This window comes from Saimiri boliviensis, chromosome 1 (assembly GCF_048565385.1).
Source record: "Saimiri boliviensis isolate mSaiBol1 chromosome 1, mSaiBol1.pri, whole genome shotgun sequence".
In the NCBI taxonomy this organism is placed as follows: domain Eukaryota; kingdom Metazoa; phylum Chordata; class Mammalia; order Primates; family Cebidae; genus Saimiri; species Saimiri boliviensis.
Genome location: NC_133449.1, coordinates 140,721,157 through 140,749,094, shown reverse-complemented (window position 1 = coordinate 140,749,094; position 27,938 = coordinate 140,721,157). Strand labels below are relative to the sequence as shown.

Below are 27,938 nucleotides of genomic sequence, written 5' to 3'. Positions count from 1 at the left end.
CCGGAAGGGAAGCGATCGCACTTCCGGCGACGGGCCCCGCCGCGCGTACTTCAGGTTCCGCGGGTGTCAGTGGCGGGGGCAACGGATCTCGGGCGGCTCCTCGAGACGGGGCGGGCGAGAAGGGTCCCTACCGGAGTTGCCCTAGGCGTTTAACCGCGGCAGCCAGGCCTCCCTCCCCGTGAGACCCCGACTTCCCTCTCTGCAGCCCGCCCGCCACCTGCGCGCTGCGTCGCCTCGGCCGGCGCCGCCCGCCCGCCCCGCGCCCACGTCTCCCACGGTAAGAGGCGGGGAAAGCCGGGTCGCCCCTCCTTGGAGGGCTCGTCGTGAGGTCTCGGCGAGCCCCTCCGCTCAGTGCTCCGCCCCAGGCCAGCGCCCCATTGGCGGCGGCGGCGGGCGCGGCCGCCCTCGGGCCGGAGAGGGGAGCGGTGTGAGAGAGGGTGCGGGCCCCGCGGATGGAACCTCGGCCGGCGGGGTCCCGCCCCGCCCGCCTCGCTTTGCTTCTCGCCCCGCCCCTGGCCCGCCTCGCCTCGCTTCCAGCGAGCCCAGCAGAGCCGAACGCTGGTCCTCCGAGAACCTCGAGCGGGGCCGGGCGGGGCCGGGCGGCACCGGCGGGGATCTGTTGGCGTTCTTTCTCCGCTGCTATGAAGCGGGACCGGCTGGGACGCTTCCCGTCCGCTGGGGCGGGCCGGCAGCGCGGAGCGTCGGGCGGCGGCGACGGCTGGGCCCGGGGCCGCCCCGCCTGCAGCGGCGGGCCGAGGGTGGACGGGGCGGCGGCTCGGCGCGCCTGGGGCCCGGCGGGGTCCTGCGGGGACCCGGGCGAGGACGGCACGGACGAGGCAGGTGTGTCCGGGCCCCGAGGTGGCGGGCGGGGTCGCGGCGGGGACTGCGGGTGGCGGAGTTGCCCGGAAGCCGGCGCGGCCGAGCGCGCAGCGGACTCGGGACTGCCCCTTGGTCGGCGCTGGGCGCCCGGCCCCGTTTTTATCGCGCTGGGTGACGCTGGCGTCGCCGGCCGCGCTTTCCGTCCGAAGGGACGCGGCGTCAGGAGCGCCGTCGCCGCGGGCAGGTCGCGGTCGCCGGCCTCGTGTCCTCTTGGGAGCAGGAAAGGAGGTGGCGGCGTCTACACTGGGCAGACGGGAAACCGCTGCGTTTCCTGGAGAGCGCAGCGCCTTCCCCGGGCGCGCGGTCGCTGGGAGGAGGGTGCAGTTGCAGGCCTCACTCGCGAGGTCGCTTCGCCCTGGCGGCCTTCAGAGCCCTTTGGAAGACGTCCTGGACCAGCGGCCACGTCGCCCACGGGGTGGCTGTCTGTCCCGGGGCCTTGTGGAGGGCGGTGCGGGCATGGCGCTCGGACCTGGAGTCCAGGACGCCCCGCTCTCAGGAGCCTCCTCCTCTGCCTGCTGCTAATATTTCCTGCCGCTCTGTGCAGCAGGCCAGGCTGTCACTATGGGGCACTGTCGCCTCTGCCACGGAAAGTTTTCCTCCAGAAGCCTGCGCAACATCTCCGAGAGGGCCCCTGGAACCAGCTTAGAGAGGCCTTCTGCAGGGGAGCGCGTCCTCGTCAGGGACTTCCAGCGCTTGTTGGGCGTGGCTGTCCGCCAGGACCCCAGCTTATCTCAGTTCGTCTGCAAGAGCTGTCACTCCCAGTTCTACCAGTGCCACAGCCTCCTCAAGTCCTTCTTGCAGAGGATCAATGTCTCCCCGACGGGCCATCGGAAGCCTTGTGCAAAGTACGCCCTAGTTTGTTTAGGTCACGTTCAGGTCGTCAGCACTGTGGAGTGACACGTGCTGAGAGAGGGACAAGGGCGAGCCTCCGCAGGAGCCTCTGGGTGGGGGAATGGGCCATGCCCAGCTCAGCGCAGACACCTGCAAACACCCTGGGACCGGTGTGGAGCGAGCCGGGAGGAGCTGTAGGGAGGGGAGAGAAGAGGGTTCCCTGTGGGGACCGCTGGTTTGAGACCTCAGGACGCTCCTGTATGGGGAGCGCCATGGGTCTCTGCCTACTGGTCCTGCTCATGGCCACACTGATCCTTTGCAGGGTCGGTGCCCAGCCCCCAACAGGGGCAGAGGAGGGAGCCTGTCTGGGTGAGTCCTCCCCCGGTGGACGGTGGGCTGGGTGTTGGCCAGCCGTGGAACTGACATCTCTGTTGACTCTCTGCAGTGGATCTGATCACATCGAGCCCCCAGTGCCTGCATGGCTTGGTGGGGTGGGTGCATGGACATGCGGCCAGCTGCAGGGCCCTGCCCCACCTTCAGAGGACGCTGTCCTCTGAGTACTGTGGCGTCATCCGGGCCGTGTGGGGCTGCGACCAGGGCCACGACTACACCATGGACTCCAGCTCTAGCTGCAAGGCCTTCTTGCTGGACAGTACACTGGCAGTCAGGTGGCCATGGGACAAGGAGACGGTGCCACGGCTGCCCCAGCACCGAGGCTGCAACCCTGGGGCCGCCCCTCAGACCTCCCAGGGCAGAGGGACAGGGACCCCAGTGGGGTCTGAGACCAGGACCCTGCCTGGCACAGACATGGCCCAGCCTCCTTCAGACAGCAGCCCGGCAGGGCCCAGGCAGGGCTTCCCACCTCAGCCAAGCCTGCCCCTCTGCGGGGCCCCAGGTAGGAGGCACCTCATGCCAGTGCTAGACCAGGATCTGTGCTCCTCCACGGGGCAGGGTTTTCGGCAGAAAATGGGTATCTCCACTGCTCTGGGTGGTGGCTGTGGTGTGGTGTCAGAAGGGGCCGGGGGGGTCTTGGGGCTTCTGCCTGCTGCGGCTCACCACATCCAAAGAGCAGGGAGGGGTGGCCAGCCTGTCTCATAAGCAGAGCTCAGTTCCAGCAGTTTCTGTAGAGACGTGTTCATTAGTCGTCTAGTCTTTGTCTAAGCCTGTGCTTGGAGCTGAGGGGACTGAGGAAGAGAGAATAATGGAGCCTTGTCTGTGGATGTGGGGGAGAGAGCGGCCACTGCCTTTGTGGCTGTTGCCCTGGGCCAGCTGCAGGTCATTTCCTGGCGCTCAGACAGTTGCCTGGTGGCGCCCTGGTGTGGGCCATTGTGGCACAGCTTTCTCTGCTGACAGGCTGAGGGGAAATACAGAGCTCTTGTTTGGGCCCCAGAACCCTCAGCACCGTGGGCTGGTGCAGCTGCTTCTGGACGTTGTGTTAGGAGGGCCGGGGCCAGTTTCCCACTGACCTCTCGTCCTTCGTGTGCTCTGCGCACCTGTCCCACCTGGGCACTCAGCTCTGACCTTGAGTCTTCAGTGGAGCTCCCAAAAATCGGCTACGTGTAATCCCAGCACTTTGATAGGCTGAGGTGGGCAGATCACTTAAGGTCAGGAGATCAAGACCAGCCTGGCCAACATGGTGAAACCCCATCTCTTCTAAAAATACAAAAACTATCGGGGCGTGTTGGCATGCGCCTGTAATCCCAGCTACTCTGGAGGCTGAGGCACGAGAATTACTTGAGCCTAGGAGGTGGAGGTTGCAGTGAGCTGAGATTGGACCACTGCACTCCATCAAGACTGTCCCAAAACAGAGTAAGACTCTGTCCCAGACAAACAAAAATGCAGCTGCCTGAGATGGCTGAGATGGCTCAGCTAGGTACCGGTGCACAAATGAGATGGTGTGGCTCAGGGGGCCTCAGGGAGGGAGCAGGGTTGTGAGTGTCACATCTTAGAACTGCTTGGCTTTTTAAACTTGTGTGCAGTACGTTGAGAACAATACTTTTTAAAACTTAAGTAGAGATGGGGCTCTTACCATTTTGCTCAGGCTGGTCTTGAATTCCTGGCTTCAAGTGATCCTCTTGCCTCGGCCTCCCAAAGTGCTGGGATTATAGGTGCAAACCACTGCACCCGGCCAAGGGAACAATAATTTTTTTTTTTTAAGTAAGTTCCCATACTTTTCTGATATTTATTTATTTATTTATTTGAGACAGAGTCTTACTCTTATTGCCCAGGCTGTAGTACTGTGGTGTGATTGCGGCTCACTGCAACCTCTGCCCCTCGGGTTCAGGTGCTTTTCGTGGTTCAGCCTCCTGAGTAGCTGGGCTTACAGGCACCTGCCACCATGCCCGGCTGTTTGTTCTATTTTTAGTAGAGACAGGGTTTCACCATGTTTGTCAGGCTGGTCTCCAACTCCTGACCTCGGGTGATCCGCCCTCCTCGGTTGCCCAAAGTGCTGGGATTTCAGGCGTGAGCCACCATGCCTGGCCAACAGTGGTAATTTTTTAAATGTCTCAGAACATCCACCAGGTCTAGGCTGTGTGAGGAGGAGACTAGATCTGAGGCTGTGGAAGAACTGGGCTTTCTGGTTCTGCTGCTCCTGGGGGTTCTGATGCTTGCTGCTTCCTGTGTGCTTCTGGATGTGGGGCTGGTAGGATCAGAGGCCACGTAACACTCTTGGCAGGGATGAGGCCAAGGTGGGGGGAACTTGCAGGTCGGGGACCCCAGGCTCCCTTCTAGTCAAGTCGTGCCTCCTTGCAGGTGAGGCCTTTCTGTGTTCCACGTGGGTAACAGGAGCCTTGTTCTTTGTTTCTCAGGGCAGTTGGGTGAGAAGCAGGTTCCATCTTCAACCTCGGATGATCGGGTAAAAGACGAGTTCAGTGACCTTTCTGAGGGGTGAGAGAAGAGTGGGTTTAAATAGCCTAAAATTTCTCCTTCAAAAACCAAACAGCCATCGTAGGGGCCGGCTGCCCATGCCCTGGTTGGGATGTGCCTCCTTTTGAGGTGGGAGGAGAGGAGTGGGTGGGGAGCTTCCGAGGCTTCTTGTCCCCGATTAGTGGTTTCCTGGGTGCCACAGGACCCCCTAGACCTGGGGCAGCTCCAGAGGGAGGCTGATAGGGTTTCTAACCCAGAGCAGCATAGAAATGAGCTTGTTGAAACCACCCTGTGGCTGGGTCCTTGGCTACCGCTACTGTTATCTCCTTTAAGGCCATAGTTTTGTGTTTGCTCCAGATGTTTCTAGAGTCGAGAAAGCCCGACTCTAGTTCTTGAATATGACACTGTTGTGACCTGAAGTGGAGGCTTCATGAGGAGGTGGTGGAGGACAGGACTTCTCAGAAGGGACCCCATCAGTGCCTGTGAGCTCCTTGGGAATCCCCTGCCTCTCAGCCAAGCAGCACTCAGGGCAGCTGTGCCGGACAGGGGTTCACACCCTTTCCATCTTCCCCTGTAAATCTTGGCTGCAAAACAGGCATACCTGATCCAGATGAGGACAGCCCAATTTTGGGGGCAATCCCAGCGGGTGTCCAGTGATGAAATCCTGCAAGTACCAGGAGGCACCTGGGGTGGCTGAGGCTGCCCCCAAGACCACTAGGAGATGAAATTGCAACTCACGTTTTAGAATGAAGGCCACAATTTTTTTTTTTTTTTTTTTTTTTTGCTTTTGTGAACTTTTTTAGACTGTCACTCTTTTGCCCAGGCTGGAGTGTTGTGGCTCGATCTCAGCCCACTGCAAACTCCACCTCCCTGGTACAAGCAATTCTCCTGCCTCAGCCTTCCGAGGAGCTGGGATTACAGGCATGCGCCACCATGCCCGGCTAATTTTTGTGTTTTTAATAGAGACGAGGTTTCACGATGTTGGCCAGGCTGGTCTCAAACTCCTGGCTTCAGGTGATCCACCTCCCTCAGCCTACCAGAGTGCTTGGATTACATGTGTGAGCCACCACACCCGGCTGCTTTTGGGAACTTAGAAGTGGCTGATGGCAAACCCATCAGCTGCATTAAGGGTTCACAGTTACAGGTGAGGTGGTCGGTTTCTGAGAAGCCCCCTCTGCAAGCCTCTAGCCCTTCCGGACTGCGGTGGAAAGGGCTTTTTCCAAGATTGGGGTCCAGGTACCTGGAGTGCCTGGCTTGTGGGGAGTTGCTGGCTTGTGAGCCCGGCTTGCCCTTCGTGTTTGGAAATGGGATTGGAAATTTGGAGATTTTAGATTTCTGAAGACAATTTCAGAAGAACTGAAATGTGGGACATGGGGGTCCACGTGGTGTCTTTAGGCAGGAAGTTTTGGCGGCTTTGTCACTGCCTAGGGCTTTGCTGAAGAGTCTCTCTTTTTTTTTTATTTTTTTTATTTTTTATTTTTTTTTTAAGAGTCTCTCTTAATTCCTAGAGACTTCCTGAGTGAAGACGAAAACGACAAGAAGCAAAATGCTCAGTCTTCAGACGAGTCCTTTGAGCCTTACCCAGAACAGAAGTAAGTGAGTCTGGTGGAGGCATCACGTGTGTGATCTAGACACCCCCTTCAACATTGGAGGGGCAGGGGAGGCAGAGCCTCCACTCCCTGCTGTGCCTACCCTCAGTTCTGAGCGCAGTCAAATGTGGCTTCCATCTGTGAGCTGGAAGGCAGTGGGAGGGGCAGGTGAAAAGGTGGGTCCTCCTGGCTGCCCGTCTCAGCACTGTGAGGTGACCAGCAGGCAGGGCAGGACTGCCTCAGGGTCCCAGCAATGGATGGCAGGGGTCCCCTTTGACAAAACCCAGCCTCGCCGCAGGAGGTTCTTGCGTCCCTTCTGCCAGTCCTGTTCTGGGTTCACACCAGTGTCCTCCTGTAACTGCCAGCCCACCGTCTGTCATTCTTCCAGCTCTGACCCTGTCGTTGACCTTTGTAGCCAGGCAGCCATGGTTAACTTTATTGTTCAATCACTTCTGTGACCTTGTTTTGATCTTCTGTTTTTGGGGATTTATGTTTTCTCTCTTCAGTTAGGACACAGGTCTTGATAGTGAGGGCTGCTTTTCACTTGTGCTGTTTCTTTGCAACCCTGTACCCAGGAGAATCCAGAACACTCCCAGGTGGTTGGTGGCTGACCCAGTCCCTTTCCTTAGCATTTCACAGTCCAAAACAAAGATCCAGAGGGCAGGCGGCTCTGAGTACCATGGTCAGCCAAGAGAACCCTGCATCGAAGACTGAGCGGTCACCTGCCAGTTTCACTGAAGTCCTGATGCTGTTCAGTTACAAAAAGAAAAACGGGAATGTGGGAGGCCTGGAGATAGATGAGAAGCAGAGGGTGGGATGGAGCCAGGGGAGCTCCAGTGGCCTCAGCGTGGACAGAAAACTGGTCAGGCCTAGAGAAGGTGCCCTGGGGGGTCCCACCCTTAGGTTTGTTCCCAGGAATCATGGCTGCTGTTGAAACCCCTACTCCCTGTCCTGTGACCTCCCCCGGCTGAGTCCGAATCCCAGGACACCCGAGAATGTGTCTATGGCTTGCTGCCCAGAAGGTCTGGAGCCACTGGTGTGAGGAGGGCTGGGAGCTGGGATGGGAGGGGACAGATGAGCCTTTTTTCCAGATCGAGGCAGCCCCTGCTGCTGTGTCATTAGGCCCCTTGGAACCCCAGGAGTGCGCCAAAGATGTGCTTTGGAACAGACACATGAGACATGTTTTAAGAGTCCACTAGTAAAAGGGGTTAGTTGAGCGGAAACTGCCCTGTTCAGGAGGCAGGGCTGGGTGGTAACTGCCAGGGCATGTGGTTCCTCAGCTGCTACAGTGAGGACCCCTTGGGAACCTAGAGGGGCGTCTGCACAGCCCCCAGCCCACGTGCCACCACGCAGTTGTCTTGCTGCTGATCGTAGAGTTCTCGCAGGCATGCTTGCCTCGGTCCTCAGCCAGGGGCAGGTGAGGAGAGACCTCAGTGATGTGTCCATTGGAGCTCTGGTTGCAGCCAGCGGTTGTGCCATCGTGGTGAAAGAACTGGCAAGCAGCAGTGAGGCCTGAGCACAATCCACCCCTGTCCACGAGGACTCCCATCCCAAACCCAAGGGCACAGAGGCTATAGCTGGTCTGAAGCCTCCTGTGCCTAGGAAGTAAGCGGTCATTGTGGGAGCAGCATGCCAGTCACTCTGAAACAAGGCAGGGCAGGTGAAGGGACACGTGGCTAGGTCATGAAATAGTTATTAGGGTCAGGGAGAGAAGGGGCAGCAGTACGTCAACACAGTCCTTTTCAGCGCACTCTCTAAGTAGAGGGCAGTTAGAGACAGGGTCTCACGCTGTTGTCCAGGCTGCAGTGTACCGGCATGGTCACTGCTGATGGCAGCCTTGTGTGTGAGGCCGTCCTCCCACCTCGGCCTCCCAAAGTGCTGCAATTACCAGCGTGAGCCACTACAGTGTGAATGACTTTTTGATTCTATTGTCCATCAGTTATTTTCTTACTTTCCTTTTTTGATTGTTCATTGATAGTACATAGAAACATAATTGGATTTTGTGTTTCTGTGTACTGTCGAGAAGTATGTATCTATCTGTGTAATGGGAAGCTACTGCATTTGCTGGCCCCTCAGGGACTTGCCAGAGCAACTAAAATGCATGGCCCTGAAGTTTTGGAGGACAAGGTTTCCTGCCCACCATGGCCCCAGCCAACGGCTCCAGGAACACAGGCTGGGCTCCCTGCAGCGGAAGCAGGGCTGAGGAATGGGGGTGGCAGCTGCTCACCGTGTGCTTCTCGGGGGAACAGCACCTCTTCCTGTGAAGCCCTGCCTAGGTGCCTTGAGCTTGAAATCAGGCTCTCACATTTTCAGAGAGTGGATTCTGAGCTCTTTTCTAGTGTAAGGTCGTTTTGGTAAGGAGTGGTCCCTAGAGCATCCCTGTTGTGCCATGTTTCCTGATAGCTCCAGTTTTTTGTTTTACATGTAGAATGGGGTGAAGCTTCAGTTCTGAGAACTCACCCCTGTAGCAAGCAGGTCACTCCATGTACTTGTGCCCCGCTCCCTGGTTTTCTGCTATGATTGCTCCTGAGGCCGCCTGGCCAGAGTCGCTCTGGCTTCGGTGGCTAGTTAGATTTGGGGGCTAGTCAGCACAGAACCAACTCATTCAGAAAAACCATCTCTCATGCCGGAGGACAGACAAGAAATGTTAGCAAAAGATCAGAAGCCACTGAATCTGGGAACCTTTTTTTTTTTCAGGGTCTCTGGTAAGAAGACTGAAAGCAAAGAAGCCAAGAAGTCTGAAGAACCAAGAATTCGGAAGAAGCCCGGACCCAAGCCAGGGTGGAAGAAGCAGCTTCGCTGTGAGAGGTGAGGCCTGGAGTGCGGGGCTTGCGGCACCTGTCGGGGCTGAGGCTTCATGCACGGTTTTCATTCCAGGGAGGAGCTTCCCACCATCTATAAGTGTCCTTACCAGGGCTGCACGGCCGTGTACCGAGGCGCTGACGGCATGAAGGTGAGCGGTGGCGGTGCCTGATTAGGGCCTGGCAGCTGTTAGTGTGACCTGACTCAGACTTGTGCCCAAGGATGCTCATGACCTAGACTAATGGTGACATCCCAGGGGTAGATGTGGGCCCAGACTTTGACTGGAGACACCCCCTGGGGGTCCAGAAGTTTCTTAGAGTGAAGCTATGGAGCCAGTGGTGTAGCTGGAGTTGTTGGATCTGCCTGCCTCCTGTGGGGGTCAGCCATCAACCCCCGAGGACCCTTGGGGCTTGGCCTAGGTGAGGCCGAGGATCTCACCGCGTGTCTTTTGCAGAAGCACATCAAGGAGCACCATGAGGAGGTCCGGGAGCGGCCCTGCCCCCACCCTGGCTGCAACAAGGTTTTCATGATCGACCGCTACCTGCAGCGCCACGTGAAGCTCATCCATACAGGTACTCCCAGGGACACGTGACCTGCTTTCCACTCTTCCTGATACCCACCCCTTCCCCAGGAGTTGGGGGTCACAGGCAGGTGGCTAAAGGCCTTGGGTGCTCATAAGTCATGTAGGTAGATGAAGGCTAGAGTAGGGGGTCTGTGGATCTGCCCTTCCCTGTGATGGAAGGAATTCCCAGATTGCCAGCAGATTGTCTAAACTGGTAAATTTTCTTAACATGGAGTCTTGCTGTCACCCAGACTAAAGTGGCACGATCTTAGCTCACTGCAACCTCTGCCTCCCAGGTTCAAGTGATTCTCCCGTCTCAGCTGCCCAAGTAGCTGGGATTTCAGGTGCGTGCCACAAAGCCCAGCTAGCTTTTGTTTTAGTAGAGACAGGGTTTCACCGTGTTGGCCAGGCTGGTCTCAGACTGCAGCTTGGACAACAGTTTGAACTGTGTGCGCCCATGTACCTGTGGTCAGGAACTCAAATCCCTGGCATACAGAGAGCAGTGTTTTCAAATGTGCAGGTTCTGTGGGGTGTTTGCGGTATGAGCAGATTTTGGTATTGGTAAGCCGGGGGGGGGGGGGGGGGGGGAGAGGGTTTGCCTCAGTGAAGCCTGAGATCCCCCGAGGAAGCAGCTGAGGACAACTGTATATTGATCCCTAAATACGTAGTTTTGCTTGGTTTTGAGCTTTTTAAAGAACAATTGATTGCAGAAAGTATTTTCTCTTTAGGATTTATTTTTATTACTGGATCACCTTGTGGATTTTGGTGCAACCATTTTCCTGTCACCTGACATATTGGTTATTTCTGTTACTTCCTTGGCTTTGGTTCTTCAGACTCTGCACCTGACATCAGGCTGGGTGTGGTGGCTTATGCCTGTAATCTCAACATTTTGGAGGCTGAAGCAGGAACATTGTTTGAGGCCAGGAGTTTGAGACCAGCTTGGGCAACATAGTGAGACCCCATCTCTACCAGTTTTATTATTATTTAATGATTGAGATAGAGTCTAACTCTGTTGCCCAGGCTGGAGTGCAGTGGCATTTATCTTAGCTCACTGCAACCTCCGCCTCCCTGGTTCAAGTGACTGTCCTGTCTCAGCGTCCCCTCCCAAGTAAAGATTATAGGCACCCTAGAGAGGTGGGTTTTGCTGTGTTGGCCAGGCTGGTCAAACTCCTGACCTCAGGTGATTTCACACTCCCCTCTGCCTCCCGAAGTGCTGGGATTACAGGTGTGAGCCATTGGGACCAGGCCCCAGCCCCCAATTTTTTTTAAATCAGCAGGGTGTAGCTGGGAGGCTGAGGCAAGAGATTAGTTAAATCTGGGGGTTTGAGGCTACAGTGAGCCATTATTGTACCACTGCACCCCAGCCTGGGCAACTGAGTAGGAAAGACTCAGTCTCTTTTAGTAAGACCTCAGGGTAAAGTTTACCTCAGAAATACCCGTCTTGCTCAGCTATTTCAGGCTTGACAGATACGTGGACAGCATAGGGTGAGTGAGCATGCATGTCCACAGATGGAGTCAGAAGTGTGTCAGAAAGATTCCAGAGCGAGTACAGCCATGCATACCAACGGGGTGTCTCCCACACCCTGGTTATGGCCCCTCTCACAGCTTCAAGAATTTGTGGGCAAGGAAATAGGTGGCTTCCGAAGTTCCTTTAAAAATCACCCTTAAGGCCGGGCGTGGTCGCTCATGCCTGTAATCCAAGCACTTTCGAGGCCAAGGTGGGCAGATCACCTGAGGTCGAGAGTTCAAGACCAGCCTGACCAACATGGTGAAACCCCGTCTTTAAAAGTCCTTAAATGTACATGGTTGATGATGGGGAAGACCTAGCCATGTGATGCTCCTGTCAAGCAATTTAAAGATCTTATTAATAAATTAGGCCTCAGAGGCCCCTTGCTTGTGCCTACCAGATGTTGAAGCATAATCCTCTCAGCTGTGATGTTTTAGACTGTCATTCCCCATGCCACCACGCCCCCTTCCACCAGGCAGTTGGAGCATCAGGGGCCTGTACTCACTGGACTCTACTCTCTCAGAGGTACGGAACTACATCTGTGATGAGTGTGGACAGACCTTCAAGCAGCGGAAGCACCTGCTCGTCCACCAGATGCGACATTCAGGAGCCAAGCCTTTGCAGTAAGTGTGAGCCAGGCCCGCCCCAGGGCTGTGGCTGGCCCGGGCACCTTCTCACCTGCCTTTGTCCCTCAGGTGTGAGGTCTGTGGGTTCCAGTGCAGGCAGCGGGCGTCCCTCAAGTACCACATGACCAAACACAAGGCTGAGACTGAGCTGGACTTTGCTTGTGACCAGTGTGGCCGGCGGTTTGAGAAGGCCCATAACCTCAACGTGCATATGTCCATGGTGCACCCGCTGACACAGACCCAGGACAAAGCTCTGCCCCTGGAGGCAGAGCCACCCCCCGGGCTACCTAGTCCCTCTGGAACCACAGATGGCCAGGCGGTGAAGCCCGAGCCCACCTGAGGACAGCAGTGAGGATGGGACCTGTAGCAGCCTGGACTCTGCAGGGGCCGTGTCAGCCTCACCGACTTCCTGTGAAGCCATGTAGGAGGGTCAGAGGATGTGGCCCACCTTTGGTGGTGGAGGTGGGCTTGGTGTACAGCTCAAGTAGCCTTTCTCCGCTCTGGGACCAGTGGTTTATTTTCCTACAAACACTGAAGTGACTTGGGGCCAGACACTTCATAAATAATGGATTCCTTTTCCCTACTAAAGCAATCAAGGAGATTCATAATCCACTTTTTAGTGCAACACAAGCTCCATGTTACACTTGTAATAAATTATTTACAAAGGAGCGGGGCTGGTGTGCACTGGCAGGTCCTGTTAGAAGAGATGAGGCTCCCGGTACAGGTCAGTGTCATGGGCAGCCTGCTGCCTGCTCCGGAGGGCAGCGCTCACTTCTGGGTCATAGTCCCCACGATCAGCCAGCAGCTGGGAGAGAGCACGTACTCAGCCCATGCCGGCGGCTGGGTCTCAGAACACACACACGGGAGGGGTGCTGGCAGGACAGCGGACTCATGCTGCCTGCCAGGCGGGCACATGACCCAGGCAGCTGGGAATTCTCACATCCCCAAGTTGGGCATCTTGACATTACCTCTGTTATGTGTGAGAAGTTCTTTTTTGGGCACCGAGGTATTAACTGCAGCAGAAAAAGGCGAGCTTTTGTTATCAAATCAACAGGGTCGCCCTAAAGAGAATAAGGGGCAAAATCACAGCTTGGAAGGCATACCAAGACAGGGCTGGTGTGTCCCCTACCATCTGCATGCTGCACCTCAGGCGGGGTGGGGGGAGCTCCCCCGGAGATGGGACTGGCCCCTGCACCTGCCTGACCCTGGAGCTCCAGGCTTCTGCCAGCTGTAGGTGAAACTGTGCTCGTATCCCCAGCCACGAAGAGTTGGACCAGCTTCAGGTACATGTCGACAGCAACACACAGGAAGGCCTCTTCCCTCATGGCTGCGTCTTCGTGGAAGTTGGAGAGAAGACTAGAGGTAAAGACATGGTGACAGGTGGCTAAAACTGCTGGAAAGGTCGCAGGTGATGTCAGGGGACACCTGCTCATCGGTGGGGCAGAGGCACAGGCAACCTTTCCCATCTAGTGGGAGACCCAGAGGGGCTAAGATAGGGGTCTCAAACACTGCCCCCTCCCTGACCATACACGGCTGTGGAGTTACCTGTAGAAGGCGAAAGGCAGCAGCCTGGTGTGCTGATCCGGGGCCACACGGAGGAGGAGGCACCCCAGGCTGGTGTCTGCAACACCAAGAGGTGGTTCAGACAATTCTGGACATCTCTGCTTATTAGCAGTGCTGGGGGACACCCCTAGGGTCAGGACGTGTGCTCTAGGAGGCTTGGCTTGGGTGATGGTGCAGGGTGAACAGCCTGAGCTGAGGACACCTGGGCACCTGTCAGCAATTGGAAGAAGATGGGGTGCGGGGATTGCCCTCCTGCAGGAGAGCACAGGTGTGGGGCAGAGTGAGGCAGTGTCCACAACAGGCCTGTGAGTCCTAGGGTTTACCAGTGAACCGATAAATTTATCGTATTGCTTTAAACAAGTTTGTGCTTAATCTGTCCCAACTAAAATGGAGCTTATCAACTAAGCCAGAGGATAAACTCTTAAGAATGAATTGGCAAAGTAAACCTCAAGGAGGGCTCGTTCTTAACCATTTGAAAGTTGCCTCTGAAAAGAGCAGTGCTCCGTGTTTTTCTTACCACTCTCTGTCAACTGAAAGAGCGCCAGCCAGGATATCTTCCTCTTCTCCAAACACTCAAGGATTGCGGCACAAACATCTAAAGCTTTTAGTGGGCCCAGGGCGCTCTGTAAACCGTGTGAGAGGAACCCTGAGAATGGCAGACCTGCTGTGCTCACGTGGGTGGGGAGTATGGCCCTCCGCACAGAAGGCATTTCCCCTCTGCTTACTGAAAGTCTTAGAACTGATGACGACCTATATAGAAGATACCAGGGGGGCCTGTGGACGGAAGGGGCTCAGGAGGAGGCCAGGAACCTCAGGCGCTCACATACCAGGCCACTGTACCATGCCCTGAAATCGATGTGAAAAGAAAGGCCCATGGGCTGGATGCAGTGGCTCATGCCTGTGGTCCCCCAACGCTCTGAAAAGCAGAAGCAGGGCAGATCACTGAGGGCAGTTCAAGACCAGCCTGGAAACACGGTGAAACTTGGTCTCTACTAAAAATACAAAAACTAGCTGGGCATTGTGGCGCATGCCTGTAATCCTAGACAGCTACTCAGTAGGCTGAAGAAGGGGAATAGTCTGGACCCAGGAGGCAGAAATTGGAGCGAGCCAAGACTGCCACTGCAGGCCAACCTGGGTAACAGAGCGAGACTTTGTCTCAAAAAAAAAAGTGGGGGGGCCCACAGTCTGGGAATTCTCATACTTCTGCAAACACAGGGAGCTTCTGAGCTACTATGGAAATCCTGACTTAAAGCAGCCAGCTTCCAAGCCAGCCCCTGCCTAGCCCACAGCAGGAGAGGACACCTTAGTTGGTAAGGTCTGACTTACATTCAGGGTCAGATGTGACGAGAGCAGGCCCATCAAGGAGAAGAAGAAAAGGAAAACCAATAGCTGCAAAGAAAAATGTACACTGATTACTATTACATTAAATGACCTGTACTGTGACTGCAAATAAGGCCGACACATACATTTCTCTTTACCTGGATTTTTTTTACATCTAGGCCATAAATCCTTTAAGTGGATCTCAGAAAAGAAAACTTTCCAGTCACTTTTAAAAGAGAGCTTAATTGAGAATTACTACTGACTGGGTCATTTCACACTTGCCTTTAAACACAGAAAGAGGGGGTGCTGCAGACTCCTTGGCTGTGTGGGGTCCCAATCCTTGGAGATAAACCCACAGCCTCCATCCTAACCCAGGGCCTGACTGGGCAGTATCTGTGGACACTGTCCTCTCCGCACAGTAGGGCCTCAAGGCTGTGGAGCCACTGAAACTCTTAACAAAAGCCCACAGGCAACCTAAAGACAAACTTGGAAGAACCCTACCTCCTGGAGGGTTGTTAAAAATCACCAAAACCCTTGGCTGTGCTGTGGATCCAGCTTTCAGCTGGTCTAAGTAGCATGCTGATGCAGAGCCTGTGTTGACCATGGGCCGGGCACAGGGGACTGCTGACTCCAGCTCTCTTGTGGGATGCTAGCTTCAGTTCCTGTTGTACCCACACCACCCCTGGCTCCCTACATGGGAGTGCCATGTGGGTGTCACTGGCCTGGAAGGGGCAGTCAGGCTTTCCAGGGTGCAGCAATCAGGTAGGCACTGGGTCTGAGTCCAGCATGGTCCCTGGCCTCGAATTCAGAGCAGCCTTTTCTTCTGCTCTTTTCCCCATAACTATGGCTAAAGAGTCCCATCCTTTCTGCCACTTGTCCCCAGCACCCCGGCTCTGAGCTGTGTCACTGTCCCTCAGCACATGAATTAAGGCTACAGCAGTATGAACAAAGACAACACCACTTGAAGACTGACGGCTTTACACTGGGCTGTGATGAGGATCAAAATAGCCTAAATGAAAGCACTTCAAGGGCCGGGCGCCGTGGCTCAAGCCTGTAATCCCAGCACTTTGGGAGGCCGAGGCGGGTGGATCACGAGGTCGAGAGATCGAGACCATCCTGGTCAGCATGGTGAAACCCCGTCTCTACTAAAAATACAAAACACTAGCTGGGCGTGGTGGCGCGTGCCTGTAATCCCAGCTACTCAGGAGGCTGAGACAGGAGAATTGCCTGAGCCCAGGAGGCGGAGGTTGCGGTGAGCCGAGATCGCGCCATTGCACTCCAGCCTGGGTAACAAGAGCGAAACTCCGTCTCAAAAAAAAAAAAAAGCACTTCAAGCCTGGGCAACTGAGTGAGACGCCCTCCCACCATCTCCCTTATTTATTTTTTTTGAGGCAGAGTTTCGTTCTTGCCCACGCTAGAGTGCAGTGGTGTGATTTCGGCTCACTGTAACCTCCACCTCCTGGATTCAAGCAATTCTCCTGCCTCAGCCTCCTTAGTAGCTGGGATTACAGGCGTGCACCACCATGCCCAGCTAATTTTGAATTTTTAGTAGGGATGAGGTTTCTCCATGTTGGTCAGGCTGGTCTTGAACTCCTGACCTCGGGTGATCCGCCCACCTCGGCCTCCGAAAGTGTTGGGATTACAGGCGTGAGCAACTCTGCCCGGCCTTTTCTTCTTTTGATTTTATTTTCTTGAGACAGTCTTGCTACATGGCAGAGACAAGATCTTAGCTCACTGTAACCTCCGCCACCCAGGTTCAAGAGATTCTCATGCCTCAGCCTCCCGAGTAGTTTTACAGGCTATAGGATTACAGGCATGTGCCACCAAGGTCGGCTAATTTTTTTTATTTTTAGTAGAGACAGGGTTTCACCGTGTTCGCCAGGCTGGTCTCGAACTCCTGACCTCAAGTGATCTACCCACCTTGGGGCCTCCCAAAATGTTGAGATTACAGATGTAAGCCATTGCACCGGCCTAGAGACCCTCATCTCTTGAGACCCTCTCATCTCTTAAAAAAATTTTAAAAACTTAGCTGGGCATGGTGGTACACACCTGTTGTCCCAGCTACTCCAGAGGCTGAGGCCAGAGGATGGCTTGAGCCCAGGACAAAGAGGCTTCGGTGAGCTACGATTACACCACTGCACTCCAGCCTGGGCGAGACAGTGAGACTCTGTCTCAAAAATAAGTAGATATAAGCATTTTTAAAAATGAAATGTATTATTTTTACTAAACTTGAGACTCAGTTTAATCTGACAAAAACTCCAAGCCTCATATTTGTCATTAGAAAAACACAGTTCATCAGGCAAACCCAAAGAAATAGCACTGACTAAAACCACACTTGCGAGAGAAGATAGAAAAGAATTTTGAATCTTGCCTCCTCTCTTTCGCAGTCCAACTTTTCGAGCTGGGTCCTGACGTTTTCTTCCCCGACTTGTTGAATTGCAAAGTACAGTGCAGCAGCTGAGAGCCAGGCTGGGTTGGGTGCCTGGGGGGTGGCATCAGGAGAGAGGAAACTGGAACAGAGAAAAGGTGGTCACTGCAGGGCTTTACGGCCACACCAGACACCAAGTCCTTATTCCCAGCTATCACAATGCTTCCTGTACACCTTTGGGGCTCGCCTTTCCATCAGGATGCAGAAGGTGATCAGGCCATCAGAAACAAGGTCTGTATCCTTATGCACCTCAGGTCCACCTGAGAGTCTGGGCAGGTGCTAGTGCTGCCCCCACAGCTCCTACTGACTCTAGGAGGGAGCCCTGTGTTCTTGGGCCCCAGCTGCCTAAGTTTTAGAAGAGGCCTCAGTTCCCTCAGTTCTCCATGCCTGGCCCTGTGACTGGATCAGACATTCCCTCCTAGAACAGGGAACAAAGGACCACCGGGCTCTGACCCCACCGTGGTGTCTGACAGTTTTCTAGCCAGTTAAAAAATTGGCAGGAGACCAGACATCATGGCTCACACCTATAATCCCAGCACTTCGGGAGGCTGAGGCAGGTGGATCACAAGGTCAGGAGTTCGGGGTTTGCGATCAGCCTGACCAACATGGTGAATGAAACCCCATCTCTACTAAAAATACAAAAATCAGCCAGGAGTGGTGGTGGGTGCCTGTAATCCCAGCTACTCAGGAGGCTGAGGAGGCAGAATCGCCTGAACCTGGAAGGTGAAGGTTGCTATGAACCGAGATGGCGTCACTGCACTCCAGCCTAGGTGACAGAGCGAGATTTCATCTCCAAAAAACAAAATTGGCAGTAAATTAACATGATGCTGTGGTTTTAAGAAACATCAAATAAGCTGGGCATGGTGGTTCATGCCTGTAATCTTAGCACTTTGGGAGGATCACTTAAGCTCAGGAGTTCCAGACCAGCCTGGGCAACACAGTGAGACTCAATCTCAAAACATCAAAACAAGTCCTGGTATGGTGACTCACGCTTTAATCCCAGCACTTTGGGATCACTTGAGGAAGTTTCATTCTTGTCACCCAGGCTGAAGTATAGTCTCAGCTCACTGCAACCTCTGCCTCCCAGGTCAAACGATTTTCCTGCCAGAACCCGAGTACCTGGGACTAGAGGCACCCGCCACCACATCCAGCTAATTTCATTTTTAGTAGAGACGGATTTTCACCATGTTGGCCAGGCTGGTCTCAAACTCCTGACCTCAGGTGATTCACCGGCTTTGGCCTCCCCAAGTGCTGGGATTAAAGGCATGGGCCACGATTCCCAGATCTTCTGCTTTACAAGCAGGCTGTGAGCAGCTGAATCCTGAGGGGACCCAGCGTGGCATCAGGGATTCAAAAGAGTGACAAAGGATGTGTTCTCCAAGGAGGCTGGATTGGGACTAGCAATATCCTCTGCGACCCCCTAAGAACAAGCATCCAGATCCAGCGGGTGGAGTGGCTGTCACCTCTGTCATCCCCCAGGAGGGTAGGTTAGTCCAGAATGCACCAAGAACTCAACAGTTTGCAAGAACCCATGAATTTGGGACTAGGGTCTACAGGTCAGAGTAGGCTGAGAACCTGCACCCTGAGGTCCCAATGACACTGACCCTGCCAGCGCGAGGCTGATTCTGGGAGCTCAGGTTAGATGTAAGAGGAAGGGGAGCAGGTGGGGAGGAACCATTCTCTAGCTCCTCACTCGGACAGGGGCCTGCCAGAGGCTGGTTTTGTTGTTTTTCTCCCAAGACTCAGGCTTGCTGTGTTGCTCACGGGAGTGCAGTGGTGTGATCTCAGCTCACTGCAACCTCTGCCTCCTGGTTTCAAGCGATTCTCCTACCTCAGCCTCCCGGGTAGCTAGGATTACAGGTGCCCGCCATCACGACAGCTGAGTTCTTTTCTCCCCACTCCCATGAAAGGCTGCCCATGCCCCTTCTCTCAAGCAACCTAGGGTGTCCAGGGACGACACCGAACAGGTCCCAAAGTGCATCTGGGCATGCACACCTCGTGCCGCCACCCACACATACTCGCTGGCAAACTGCCGGCCTTCTTGCAGCCTCTGCAGCTCCCGGGGCAGTGGTCTCTGGCAGCGTCTCCTCCACTGGCAGAGCAGCATAGGCTCCAGGCTTGGCCACCACAACTACAGAGAGACGGCAACAGGACACAGATGAGGACGACTGAGATGTACACGCCTCCAATGCCGCAGCCATGACGAGCCCCCAGCGCTCCTACCAGCCACCACGGGCCCACACTCACCCTTAGCTTTGGAACTCCAAAGCCAGTATCTTTTACCTCCATGAAGGGTCAAACACTGTTATATGAGGCATGATTACCCACTCATGGAAGAAGGGGAATTAGGAAAAGGAAGAGCCTGGCCTAACGCAGCAGTGAAGCAAACACACCGCCCCTGAGCTGGGCTGGCCCTGTCCTTGGACGTCCTCAGCTGAGAGCTGGCATTCCAAATAAATACAGAGGAGTTTATTTCTAGTGAATTCCACCAACTAAGCTACTCAGGAGCTCTCTGGGGAACATGCTGTGCTCCTGAAAGAAAAAAGCCCGCACATCCCTGATGACAAGTCTCCAGGACTAAGTGAGCCGCCAAGGTGCTGAGGGAGCGCCGCCCCTCCCTCCATGCCCAGGACCCCAGGTCTTCAGGACTAAGTGGGCCGCCAAGGTAGTGAGGAAAGCACTGCCTCTTCCCCCGTGCCCGGGACCTCGCAATGTTAGGGGTGCCTGTGAGCTCTGGCGGGAACTGAGGTGAAGTCTCTGCTCCGAATTCTGTAGTCAGGCGCAAGTGGGCCAAAGTCACACGCTCATGAGGGAGTACAGGCAGCCACCGACAGCCTCCAGCCAACGTGTAACCCAAAACCGTGACCCAACAAGCCCCACGCACAAATGGACACACAAGGTGCCTGTGGGGTCTGAGGGGGGTCCACAGGGGAAAAGTCATGAGGGTCCCCACAGCGTCTGCGGTGGGGGCTGGGAAAGTTCTGGGAACTCAGGACGCTCGGCCCTGATCTGCTGGGAGCTGACATCTTTAACTGTGGCCTCGGAGTCTCCTGACACCTTTTTCTCTGGGATTATAACACCCAAGACGGAAAAGAGCTGGAGAAAAGCCAGAGCAGCCACACAGTCTCCCACTCATGCCGAAAGCAAAACATCTGAGAACACAGCTGGCCTACCAGAGCAGAGGTCAAAATTAAGGGGCATTTCGTCTGGCACTTGGCCAACATCAAGTCGACCATCAGAGAAGGGTCTCTGCTACGCAGACTGGCATTCAAGAGCCCCTGCAGGAGAGAACACACCAGGAGCTCAGCGGTTTGCCAGGACCCATGACCAGCAGAGTCTAAGAACCTGCAGGACCCTGATAGGAGGATCCACCCACAGGGTTCTGAGAAGGCCATGGGAGGGGCTGAGGGACCAGCTTACCCTGAAGAAGTGCGCTGTGATGTCCTGCGTCAGGGCACCTCTGTGGGAGCAGATGTTTCTCTGTAGAAAAAGTTCAAGGCAAGAAAAAGGCCACAGGTAGAGAGGTGAGACCAGCGTGCAGAGAGGCTGCTGGGTGGATTCGGTTGTGAGAAAAACGCCCCCCTGAGGCTTGGCAGAGGTGATCATGGATGGCACACCTGGCTGCCCTGGCCGTGCAGTCCTGAAACTTAACACCTTCCTGTGCAGCCAGCTCCCGCAGCCCAGTCTGCAGGCTCCAGAAGAAGGCAGGGAGGCACAGGTGGCTGCAGGGACAGGGAAGCCCTGGGGCCTAGACCTCGTATTGCCGAGGACAGTAATGCCACAGCCCAGCCATCCTCTGGTTCCTCTGTCCTTCGCTAACCACATGCTGTCAGGTGTTGTTCTGCCTGTCTGCTGTCATGTGCCATGCTGAGAGCTTTCTGAAAAATAGCCTTTCATAAGAATTCAAAGGAAACCATGGTGATTTTCTTAAAGCTTCCACTGGTCTCATCTCCTCTGCTATCCTTGTGACATTTTAAAGTGCTACACAAGGTGCGGCACGGTGGCTTACAGCTGTAATCCTAGCACTTTGGGAGGCTGAGGTGGGTGGATCATGAGGTCAGGAGTTAGAGATCCACCTGACCAACATAGTGAAACCCCAACTCTACTAAATATACAAAAATTCGCTGGGCATGGTGGCACATGCCTGTAATCTCAGCTACTCAGGAGGCTGAGCAGAATCACTTGAACCCAGGAGGCGGAGGTTGCAGTGAGCCGAGATCGCACCACTGCACTCCAACCTGGGTGACAGAGCAAGACTCCATCTTAAAAAAAAAAAAAAAAAAAAAAAGCCGGGCGCGGTGGCTCAAGCCTGTAATCCCAGCACTTTGGGAGGCTGAGGCGGGTGGATCACAAGGTCAAGAGATCGAGACCATCCTGGTCAACATGGTGAAACCCCGTCTCTACTAAAAATACAAAAAATTAGCTGGGCATGGTGGTGTGTGCCTGTAATCCCAGCTACTCAGGAGGCTGAGGCAGGAGAATTGCCTGAACCCAGGAGGCGGAGGTTGCGGTGAGCCGAGATCGCGCCATTGCACTCCAGCCTGGGTAACAAGAGTGAAACTCCGTCTCAAAAGAAAAAAAAAAAGAAAGTGCTACATGCTACATAGCTGGCATGGAACCTCAATTCCATCTCTTACATTTGTACATCTTCAAAAACAAGAAAAAGGCCTCAGGAGCAGAAGCTGCTCTCTGTGGCATGCGAGGGGCTAGCGTCTTCTCAGCGTGGACCAGCTCGGTGCCTGACGTTGACCCGGCCCCACAGCAAGTGTGGCTTTTTTTTTTTTTTTTGGAGATAGTCTCCCTCTGTCGCCCGGGCTGATCAGTGGTGGGATCTTGGTTCCATGCAACCTCAGCCTCCTGGGCTCAATTAATCCTCCTGAATTAGCCTCCTAAGTAGGTGGGACTACAGGCATGCACCACCATGCCCAGTTTTGTAGAAACAGGGTTTTGCCATGTTGCCTAGGCTAGTCTCTAACTCCTTGACTCAAGTGATCCGCCCACATCGGCCTCCTAAAGTGCTGGGATTACAGGCATGAGCCACCGCACCTGGCCTACTGGTTAATATTGCCCTGCAACTCACACTGGGCAGCGTCTACAATGAAAGGTAACTGGGCTGCCCCACAGGCAACAGCAGAAGGCTTTTTTACACATGAAGCATGTTGAGATTGGAAATAACGTAGAGGTGTGTGGCACACAAAACAGTCTGTACAATTCCATGCGTCAAAATCATGTAACACTTGAGGGAAAGTGAAGGAGTTCAAACTTAGGAGAAGGCAACCTTCAGCTGGTCTGGTGATGTGATGAGCATCCTGGCTGTGGGTAAGGGCCTCCCTCACATGGCACTCCACACTCACACAGCATTCCAGACGCTCTTCTCTATGTGACTCTGAACCCCTTCCTGAGTGAATCCACGCTCAGGACACCCACAGAGGCTGCAAGAGCTGCTGTCAGCACACAGGCACTGACCAGTCAGGGGGACACAAGCACCCAGCACCTACCATCTCCGAGTTGACCAAGTGGAAGAACTGCTCGCATCTGGCAGTGATGGGCTGTTGGGCCTGGAAGCTGCTGCCGCAGAGGACAGACGAAGGCAGGCGGAGGAGGATCCTGGAAGGAAGGGGCCATACTGCTGGCCACACACAGCATACACTCTACTCCTTCCCAAGGGCTCAGACTCTCAGACCAGCAGCCACCACCCTGAGACCCAGTGCCACTGCTAGAACTGGAGCCTGGGCCTGTGTCTCTGTTCCCCGCAGTGCCTGCACTCGGAGCCCCGCTCGCCTGGGCCTGTGTCACTCTGCCCCACTCAGTGCCTGTACTTGGAGCCCTGCTTGCTCGCCTGTATCATGCTTTGCCTACCGCACTCAAAATGTGTTATCAAAAAAACCCAACTTTTTTTTTTTTTTTTTGAGACAGAGTTTCACTCTTGTTACCCAGGCTAGAGTGCAATGGCGCGATCTCGGCTCACTGCAACCTCCGCCTCCTGGGTTCAGGCAATTCTCCTGCCTCAGCCTCCTGAGTAGCTGGGATTACAGGCACTTGCCACCATGCCCAGCTAATTTTTTGTATTTTTAGTAGAGACGGGGTTTCACTATGTTGACCGGGATGGTCTCGATCTCTTGACCTCGTGATCCACCCGCCTCGGCCTCCCAAAGTGCTGGGATTACAGGCTTGAGCCACCGCGCCCGGCCAACCCCAACTTTTAACAGTTACATAACAACTAAGTGGATGCTGCACCAGTCTGTCTCATGATGCAATTCCCAGTAACTGTAAAATTTAATGACGTCACTTTTTAAATTATAAATACAGCTGCGGTGAACATTCCTCAGGTTTTCCTTACTTTGACAAGAGCTCCTTCTGCTGTGTCCCTCCACGAGGATTTGTGAATCTGAGCAGAAAGATTTTACTTGCTTTTTTGAGACAGAGTCTCACTCCGTCACCCAGGCTGGAGTGCAGTGGCATTATCTTGGCTCACTGCAACCTCCACCTCCCAGGTTCAGGTGATTCTCCTGCCTCAGCCTCCCAAGTAGTTGGGACTACAGGCATGTGCCACCCGCCTGGCTAATTTGTTTTTTTTTTTTTTTTTTGAGACAGAGTCTTGCTGTATCACGCAGGCTGGAGTGCAGTGGTGTGATCTCGGCTCACCACAACCTCCGCCTCCCGGGTTTAAGCCATTCTCCTACTTTAGCCTGTGGAGTAGCTGGGATTACAAGCATGCCAGCTAGGCTAATTTTGTATTTTTAGTAGAGCTAGGGTTTCTCCATGTTGCTAAGGTTGGTTTCAAACTCCCAGCCTTAGGTGATCAGCCCACCTTAGCCTCCCAAAATGCTAGGATTACAGGCGTGAGGCATTGCGCCTGCCTATGCTTGGCTACTTTTTTTTTTTTTTTTTGAGTAGAAACAGCATTTTATCATGTTGGCCAGGCTGGTCTTGAACTCCTGACCTCATGATCTGCCCGCCTTGGCCTCCCAAAGTATTGGGATTACAGGCATGAGCCACCGTGCCCAGCAAATGAAGTAGCTTTCTCTATTTTTTTTTTTTTTTTTGAGACTGTCTCACTCTGTCACCCAGGCTGGAGTGAAATGGCATGAACTCGGCTCACTGCAACCTCTGCCTCCAAAGTTCAAATAATTCTCCTGCCTCACCCTCCCAAGTAGCTGGGATTACAGGTACCCACTACCATGCCCAGCTAGTTTTTGCATTTCTAGTAAAGATGGAGTTTCACCATGTTGGTTAGACTGGTCTCAAACTCCTGACCTCAGGTGATCCACACATAACCTTCCAAAGTGCTGGGATTGCAGGTGTGAGCCACCTTGCCCACCTGGAAGGTTTTAATCCAAAGTACTTTCAACCTGCTGGATCCTCCTCTTTGTGGCAAGTGCTTTAGAGACAGACAGGCTTGGGGTGGGGACACACACACACAAGTAACAGGAAACAAACGCTCTACAAAGAAACTCCAGGACTATCATGAGATGCTGCCCTGCCGAGGTGCAAGTAGATCTTACCTTTTGTACATGAGAAGCTCCCTCTGTCTCCCAAGGCTGGCAGCCACGCCCCAACCGCTGATCAGAGCCTGGAGCCGTCTGTGGAAAATCCCATAGAGGAAGTGCCCCTGGGAAGGGGAGTGGCCAGGGGGCACCGAGGGGTCTTGCTGCAGCTCCAGGTCAGCTGCCATCTCCTGGAAAAGAGCAAGATGCTGGCACAGGAAGGCCTCCAGGCTCACTGACAGCCAGTCAAGGATGCTGAGAGGGGGCCTCCGGGAGAGGTCTCCACAGGGGCCAGGGCGAGCTTTTTCAACTGGTAATCATTTGGAAGTTGCAAAGATAGAACAGTGCGGGCCAGGTGCTGTGGCTCAGGTTGCGATGCCAGTGCTTTGGGACGCTGAGGCAGGTGGATCCCTTGAGTGCAGGATTTCTAGTACTACTAGGGCAACAAGGTAAAACCCAGTGGCTTATCAATGAAAATAAAAATAAAAATTAAAACAGGCCGGTGTGGTGGCTCACGCCTGTAATCCCAGCAATTCGGGAGGCTGAGATTCACTGAGACAGCCCAATCATTTGAGGTCAGGAATTCAAGACCAGCCTGGCCAACAGGGTAAAACCCCATCTCTACTAAAAATACAAAATGGCCGGGCGCAGTGGCTCACGCCTGTAATCCTAGCACTTTGGGAGGCCGAGGCGGGCGGATCACAAGGTCAGGAGATCAAGACCATCAAGGCTAACATGGGGAAACCCCGTCTCTACTAAAAATACAAACAATTAGCCGGGTCTGGTGGCGTAAGCCTGTAGCCCCAGCTACTGAGGAGGCTGAGGCAGGAGAAATCGCTTGAATCCAGGGGGTAAAGGTTTCAGTGAGCCGAGATTGTGCCACGGCACTCCAGCCTGGGCGACAGAGTGATACCCCGTCTCTAAAAAAAAATAAAAAATACAAAAAATATAAAAATTAGCCGAACGTGGTGGTGGCACACGCCTGTAATCCCAGGTACAGGGAGGCTGAGGCAGGAGAATCACTTCAACAATCCGGAAGGTGGAGGTTGCAGTGAGCCGAGATCGCTCCACTGCACTCCAGCCTGGGCAACAGAGCAAGAGTGTCTCAAAAAAACAAACACAGAACATCGCAAGGACCCCCATGGGCCCTCCACGCAGATCCACCTCTGGCTAACGTTCTGCCTCACAAGTCTTTCTTTCCTTCTGACAGCATCTCACTCTGGTTGCCCAGGCCGGAGTGCAGTGGTGCCGTGTCCTCTCAAGCCCAGTCCCTTCTCCTCCCTCAGCCTCCTCAGTAGCCGGGAGCTGGGACTGTAGGTACACACCACCACACCCAAGCAGTTTTTTGAATTTTTAGTAGAGACGGGGTTTTACCATGTTGACCAAGTTGGTCTCGAGCCCCTGACCTCAATTAATCTGCCCACCTCTGCCTCCCAAAGTGCTGCGACTACAGGTGTGAGCCATTGTGACCGATATCACCCATTCTGTCCCCACACATTGGGTCTCCCTATAGACGGGTGTGTGCATGTGTGTAATTTGTGTCTGGACAGTGTGAGATCAATCACACACACAGGGCCCCGACCCTGAACACAACTGTGGGCACTTCCACACGCTGCTTCTTCCCTCACTGCTTGAGGACCCCATCGCAGTGGCCACAGCTCTGACTGCCCTGCTAGCTGAGAGACGGTGGGGGTTCCCTGAGGTTCCAGGCCACTGTCATGCACACATTTTGCCAGCACAGCTCATAAGCCTCCCTAATTCTGGAACATTTTCAGTGTGTTTTTTATGACACAGACATTTCGAAAGAAAATGAATATAACTTTCTAAATGCCAAAGGGTGCTCAATCTGAGGAAATGATGTGAATTTCCACTGTGGACCTTAAATATTTCCGATGACAGCAAATGCTTTCCTCACTTTCACCGCCCAGTCAGGAGAACCACGTCCCACAAAAGGCAGCACCCCACACTACAGGGCCGGCGGCACGGCACCTTCCCCACCTCCAGCTCATCCGCATCCTCGGGTTCTGGCCCAGCGTGGGGGCTACAGAGGAAAGAGGCTGAGCACTCTGCCAGTGCATCCATCAACAGATGCCATTTCTGCCCGAAGGACACGTGGCTGCTCCTGAGAACGTCCAGGGAACTCCATCGCCGTGGCATTTGCCCAAGGCTGGGCCACTGTGGCTTTTATACCTGTGTGAGGTTTGAGGTCTGAGCTGACTGGGGAATAGACTTTCATAGCTCCTCTGTGCTCAAGAGAAATCTTGCCCTGCCCTCCTTCAGGTGGAAGGATGCAGCAGTGAACATGGTGTCCCATTTCTGCAGGCCAGGCAGAGAGCACATGGTGACTGGGCCCTTTCCCATCAGGAAAAGCACCAAGCAGACAGGCAGTGGTATGGGAAAGGCTGTATTTTTTAAAGAATAAAGGTCAGGTGCAGTGGCTCACACCTGTAGTCAGCAATTTGGGAGACTGAGACGGGTGGTTCACTTGGGCCCAGGGGTTCGAGACAAGCCTGGGCAACACACGATGTGAGGATCACTTGAACCCAGGAAGTCAAGGTTGCAATGAGCTAGGATCGCACCACTGTCCTCTAGTCTGGGTGACAAAGTAAGACACTGTCTCAATAAGAATAACAATGATTAAGAATAATCAGATAGCCTCACTGAGGAGGAGCCAGGTGGGTCTGGGGAAGGCATCTGGCTAAGGTGTTGGGAGGCCCCAGTGCTAGAACAGGAACAGAAAGGGACCTGGCCCAGAAGACACATGGGTGGCCAGCACCGGTAACCACTTGCTGACTGACACCCAGGTAATATGTACTGTCTACCTGGAGAGATCCAGATGCACACACAGAACACTGAGTACCCAAGTCCCGTCGTCCCATCACAGCCTGTCTCCTGTGACACCCAGGGGAATGCCCACACTGTCTGTACTCCCCATTCACTCTACCTTGGACAGCTGTCAGGAGACACACCAACAGCAAAGGTCAGGATAAGGTCTGGGGTCTTGGGTCTCTTCTTCTGTGGGACGTTTTTCCAATGTGAAAGTAAATTTTCCCACCATGCAAAACTGCATGCTTCACTTATCTCCTTCCTTTCCCACGTTTTCTAAATTCAGGCACTTTTAAGAATTGCACCAGACACGTATCATCATGTAAAACAGACCTGCAAACGCCATTCCAAAGGCGCAGGGTCAGCTGCAGGCAGCGGACGTGGAGGCAGAACAGAGGCCTCACTCTGCACACTGCTCCTAAAGAACCCCAGAGCTCACTGGCAAGTTCTGAGTGTGATAGAAACGTAGACCAAAAGGGCACTTTGCCTTTAGGAGAGGACACTCTGCTGTCTTCTGCTTGAGCTTCCGCCATGGACGTAAAATCCAGCAGCCTGTGCAGGTGCCCAATCATCATAAGAAACAGAAGAGTCCCAATCCTTCCAACTCCACAGGCCCTCTGACCTCTGCTGTGTGAAGGGTTGTTAATGTC

The 27,938-nt window shown here is 54.2% G+C and overlaps 2 protein-coding genes across 14 annotated transcripts in view; one reads left to right on the top strand and one right to left on the bottom strand.

Moving 5' to 3' along the window:
- Positions 1 to 218: 218 nt before the first annotated feature.
- On the top strand, positions 219 to 12,332 carry ZNF276 (zinc finger protein 276). 3 transcript variants are annotated; one of them, XM_074405371.1, is made up of 11 exons: positions 219 to 277; positions 1,424 to 1,724; positions 2,033 to 2,079; positions 2,156 to 2,605; positions 4,521 to 4,599; positions 6,087 to 6,170; positions 8,865 to 8,975; positions 9,045 to 9,120; positions 9,424 to 9,541; positions 11,514 to 11,661; positions 11,734 to 12,332. In XM_074405371.1, the coding sequence occupies exons 2-11, from the start codon at positions 1,441 to 1,443 to the stop codon at positions 12,002 to 12,004; spliced, it is 1,668 nt and encodes a 555-aa protein (XP_074261472.1). In that variant the 5' UTR covers positions 219 to 277; positions 1,424 to 1,440; the 3' UTR covers positions 12,005 to 12,332. The 3 variants fall into 3 exon arrangements, with proteins under 3 accessions (XP_074261472.1, XP_039316239.2, XP_039316237.2); XM_039460305.2 differs by lacking the exon at positions 219 to 277 and adding an exon at positions 453 to 840 and having other exon boundaries at positions 11,562 to 11,661; XM_039460303.2 differs by lacking the exon at positions 219 to 277 and adding an exon at positions 453 to 840.
- The window catches only part of FANCA (FA complementation group A), a 92,929-nt gene continuing 75,236 nt past the window's right edge, over positions 10,246 to 27,938 (bottom strand). For 6 of the 11 annotated variants that reach the window (XM_039460270.2, XM_074405323.1, XM_074405327.1 and 3 more), the window contains 11 exons: positions 24,481 to 24,653; positions 22,474 to 22,582; positions 20,396 to 20,455; positions 20,149 to 20,253; positions 18,994 to 19,106; positions 16,919 to 17,057; positions 14,554 to 14,616; positions 13,745 to 13,850; positions 13,210 to 13,285; positions 12,864 to 13,020; positions 12,275 to 12,725 (listed from right to left, as the gene is read on the bottom strand). In XM_039460270.2, the coding sequence (XP_039316204.1) occupies positions 12,459 to 12,725; positions 12,864 to 13,020; positions 13,210 to 13,285; positions 13,745 to 13,850; positions 14,554 to 14,616; positions 16,919 to 17,057; positions 18,994 to 19,106; positions 20,149 to 20,253; positions 20,396 to 20,455; positions 22,474 to 22,582; positions 24,481 to 24,653 (1,368 nt within the window). In that variant the 3' untranslated portion in view covers positions 12,275 to 12,458. Of the gene's footprint in view, positions 12,726 to 12,863; positions 13,021 to 13,165; positions 13,286 to 13,744; positions 13,851 to 14,553; positions 14,617 to 16,918; positions 17,058 to 18,993; positions 19,107 to 20,148; positions 20,254 to 20,395; positions 20,456 to 22,473; positions 22,583 to 24,480; positions 24,654 to 27,938 lie in introns of those variants that run through there. The other 5 variants (XM_039460271.2, XM_074405319.1, XM_074405349.1 and 2 more) reach the window with 5 other exon arrangements.

Excerpts from the sequence above, each read along its gene's own strand:
- ZNF276 (XM_039460303.2), top strand. The coding sequence starts at position 453 with ATGGAACCTCGGCCGGCGGGGTCCCGCCCCGCCCGCCTCGCTTTGCTT. Across the intron at positions 2,080-2,155 it reads AGAGGAGGGAGCCTGTCTGG|TGGATCTGATCACATCGAGC; the intron begins GTGAGTCCTCCC and ends GACTCTCTGCAG. Across the intron at positions 4,600-6,086 it reads TTCAGTGACCTTTCTGAGGG|AGACTTCCTGAGTGAAGACG; the intron begins GTGAGAGAAGAG and ends CTTAATTCCTAG.